This window comes from Mytilus californianus, unplaced genomic scaffold, assembly GCF_021869535.1.
Source record: "Mytilus californianus isolate M0D057914Y unplaced genomic scaffold, xbMytCali1.0.p SCAF_1, whole genome shotgun sequence".
In the NCBI taxonomy this organism is placed as follows: domain Eukaryota; kingdom Metazoa; phylum Mollusca; class Bivalvia; order Mytilida; family Mytilidae; genus Mytilus; species Mytilus californianus.
Window position 1 is genome coordinate 4,280,776 of NW_026262581.1, and position 3,105 is coordinate 4,283,880.

Sequence of the window (3,105 nt, forward strand, 5' to 3'; positions counted from 1 at the left end):
TTTGTGATATGGAATCTTGTGGTACAATGTCAAAGAGATCCATATGCTAACACACAAGTTATGTCTGGAAGTTACAAAAATGCTTATTTTCGGCCCCTTTTTGGCCCCTAATTCCTTAACTGTTGGTACCATAACCCCCAAAATCAATCCCCACCTTCCTATTGTGGTATTGAACCTTATGGTAAAATTTCATAGAGATCCATTCACTTAAACTAAAGTTAGAGTGCGAAAACCATTGTGTATTCGGACGACGACGCCGGACGACGACGACGACGACGACGACGACGCCAACGTCATACCAATATACGACCTCAAAATTTTTTTGCGGTCGTATAAAAATCAGAATTTTTCATATTGCGTGCACATGAATGAAGCTTTATTTAAATGAGAAATTAATTGTAATTTTCTTAAATATTAATTCTTAATACACACTTCGAACATGAAGAAACCATAAATTTACCAACAATCATTTAAAAAAACAACTCAATGCAAGCCAATTATGAAACTGTCAAACAACACTTAGAAATCAAACATTTACCGACAATCCTAAAGAAAAAACTCAATGCAAGCCCAATTAATGATGAATATAAAAATAAACAAAATTTTAATAATTTATAAATATCAACAGTCAGGGGACTTACTTAAATGAGTGATTTTCTAAATCACTGATTCAAGTAACATTATGTCTATAAAGGTTGGAAGTAAGAGTTGTCTTTCTTTAATAATCACCTATTTAAGTAGCACAAATTTTAAAATCACTTGACTAAGTGATTTAATTTTATTGTAGCTTTAAATATAGAATACTAATGATCCAGGGACTAATTATGTTGCTAAAATTATCAGAACCAACATCTGTGTTGATAGGATGATCGGGTCATGTCAGGTGATGACCTTGTACAAAATCTAGGATAATGACATAAAAATCACTTGTTTAAGTATCATACCTCAATTTCCTTCCAAAAAATCACTTCTTTAAGTATCATTATTTTAATAACCCCCACTAATTTCAACACCCCCGAACAGTGAAATTTTGATCGCGAACAGTAGAATTTTATTACATAATCTATAAGATGAAACCTTGAATTTTACAGGAAAAATACTCCCACTGCTGGGAAAAATCTGTTAAGAAAGTATCAGTTCATTTTGTAAATCCATTTTTATAGCATTTTTTCAACCAAAACAGAATTTGCAGCTAAATGATTGCATCAAAGGCATAAACCTTGCTGCTAAAAGGAAGCAAAAAGTTCATTTTTTTCAATTTTACTAATGAAAAGATATTATCTAAACCTATGTGTTTAAAATTTTGGAAAACTACAAAATCACAATTTGTGACAAAACTTTGAATTTGCTACTTAAATAAGTGATTTAAAAATCACTTATTTCAATAAGTCCCCCGACTGATCAAGAATAAAAGACAAAGCCCATCATGATTAACAATTAATTAACAAATTAAGTTTTTTTTCCACATTCATTAATTTTACATTTTGTGAATTGTATTTTTGGAAAGAGTGTGGACACCTGTGGTGTAACAATTTCTTGTTTACAAGGTGTCAATTAAAACTCATAATTTATAACATGATCGTGATTTACCTGGTCATCGAATAATTCAAACCTAATATACATGTCACACTGTGAAATTATGTCTCCGAGACAGGTGTATATTCAATAGCAACCCATTATGAAACTATCAAATAAAATGAACTCTGATACAATTTATCAAGTGTTAACTATTTAATATCAATTTTGTTGAATACAATATCAAATTATGTCTCTTTTTCAATAATACAAATCTAAAATCAAAATTACATTAAAATAAATAATTATATACGAACTCAAATTATTTAATTAATTATTATAAATTTAACACTGAAACAATTTATGTTATGCTTATATATATAATTAAACATTCGTCCAGTACTTTTGATACTTTTAATAATGACTTTATTACCTAAGGAGATCTCACGAGGTTTCACTAGTGGCCGCATGTTTTTACGGGATTTCGCCGAGTTGCAAATCTCTTGTATTATATGTCTCTGCATGAATGCAGGTTAAAAACCAGACTCCAAATGTTTCACAAAGTCACCAACAATAAAATTGCAATACCATCGCAAGATATACTTGTAAAAAGCCAGTCTAAAACAAGATCTACCCATCAACAAACATACAGACAACTTCAATGTAACAAAGACAGCTTTTAATTTTCATTCTTCAGCCAAACAATCAAAAAATGGAACAAATTACCACCAGATATCTCAAACCAAAGCTCTACAGACAACTTTAAGGATGCACTCACTCATGAGGTGCTCCTTAAAACATTCTCTCACTTAACCTAAATGTGCTTATTGTTTTTATCTTAGAAAAAAATATATATATATATAAAAAATGTAAAAATTAAAAACTTATAAAAATTGTAAATTTCATAAATAAATAAAAGAAAAAATAGAAATTAACTCAAAACGACCTCATACAGGCATGCGCCGGAAAGTAATCCTCAAAAAGTTGATGGTATTCCATAACTAAAGAAGAAGAAGAATGAATTATGGAAAAACAACCTGTTACCATTATGTATTAAAGTTCTATTTCAGTTTTGTAAAAGGATACTGCTGTAACCCAAAAATTTGGTATGTTCTTTATTAGCTCATTCCTTTTCTCATAATGTGGTTTCCTTAGCTTGTTATATTTTTGCTCTACTTGAAGAATTTCTTCGCTAGCCTTCTCATTCAGGGCATCGATTTCGTTCTGACAACCATCAATATCTTCCAGTGCTTTTTGTCTATAAAAATCAAGGCTTTGTTCTACGTCATTGACATCGTCTGACAAGGTATCTGAGAGTTTTTGTACTTTGGCAAGTGGTTGGACAGACTCATTAGAATTAGCCATGTTGCAATTTTTCAACCTTTCTTACTTTGTTTATGTATACACTAAATATTTGAATATGTTCCTATTTTGCGCGAATGCGAATGGAATACACAAATCTTTAATTTTGTGAGATTCATTACGATTGGATAATATTGTAAACCGGATGGTGTTTTCCCAAATATTAACTAATCAACAACAGTTTAACAAAATCATGGTTTTTATGGGAGATAACTCTTTACCTTACTC

At 30.4% G+C, this 3,105-nt stretch overlaps 1 protein-coding gene across 1 annotated transcript in view; it reads right to left on the reverse strand.

The window, feature by feature from the left end:
• The window catches only part of LOC127698257 (protein SET-like), a 31,027-nt gene extending 28,058 nt beyond the window's left edge, over nucleotides 1-2,969 (reverse strand). Inside the window, exon 1 of the mRNA XM_052201626.1 lies at nucleotides 2,602-2,969. Within this exon, the coding sequence (XP_052057586.1) occupies nucleotides 2,602-2,880 (279 nt within the window). The 5' untranslated portion in view covers nucleotides 2,881-2,969. The remainder of the gene's footprint in view (nucleotides 1-2,601) is intronic.
• Between the last annotated feature and the right edge of the window lie 136 nt (nucleotides 2,970-3,105).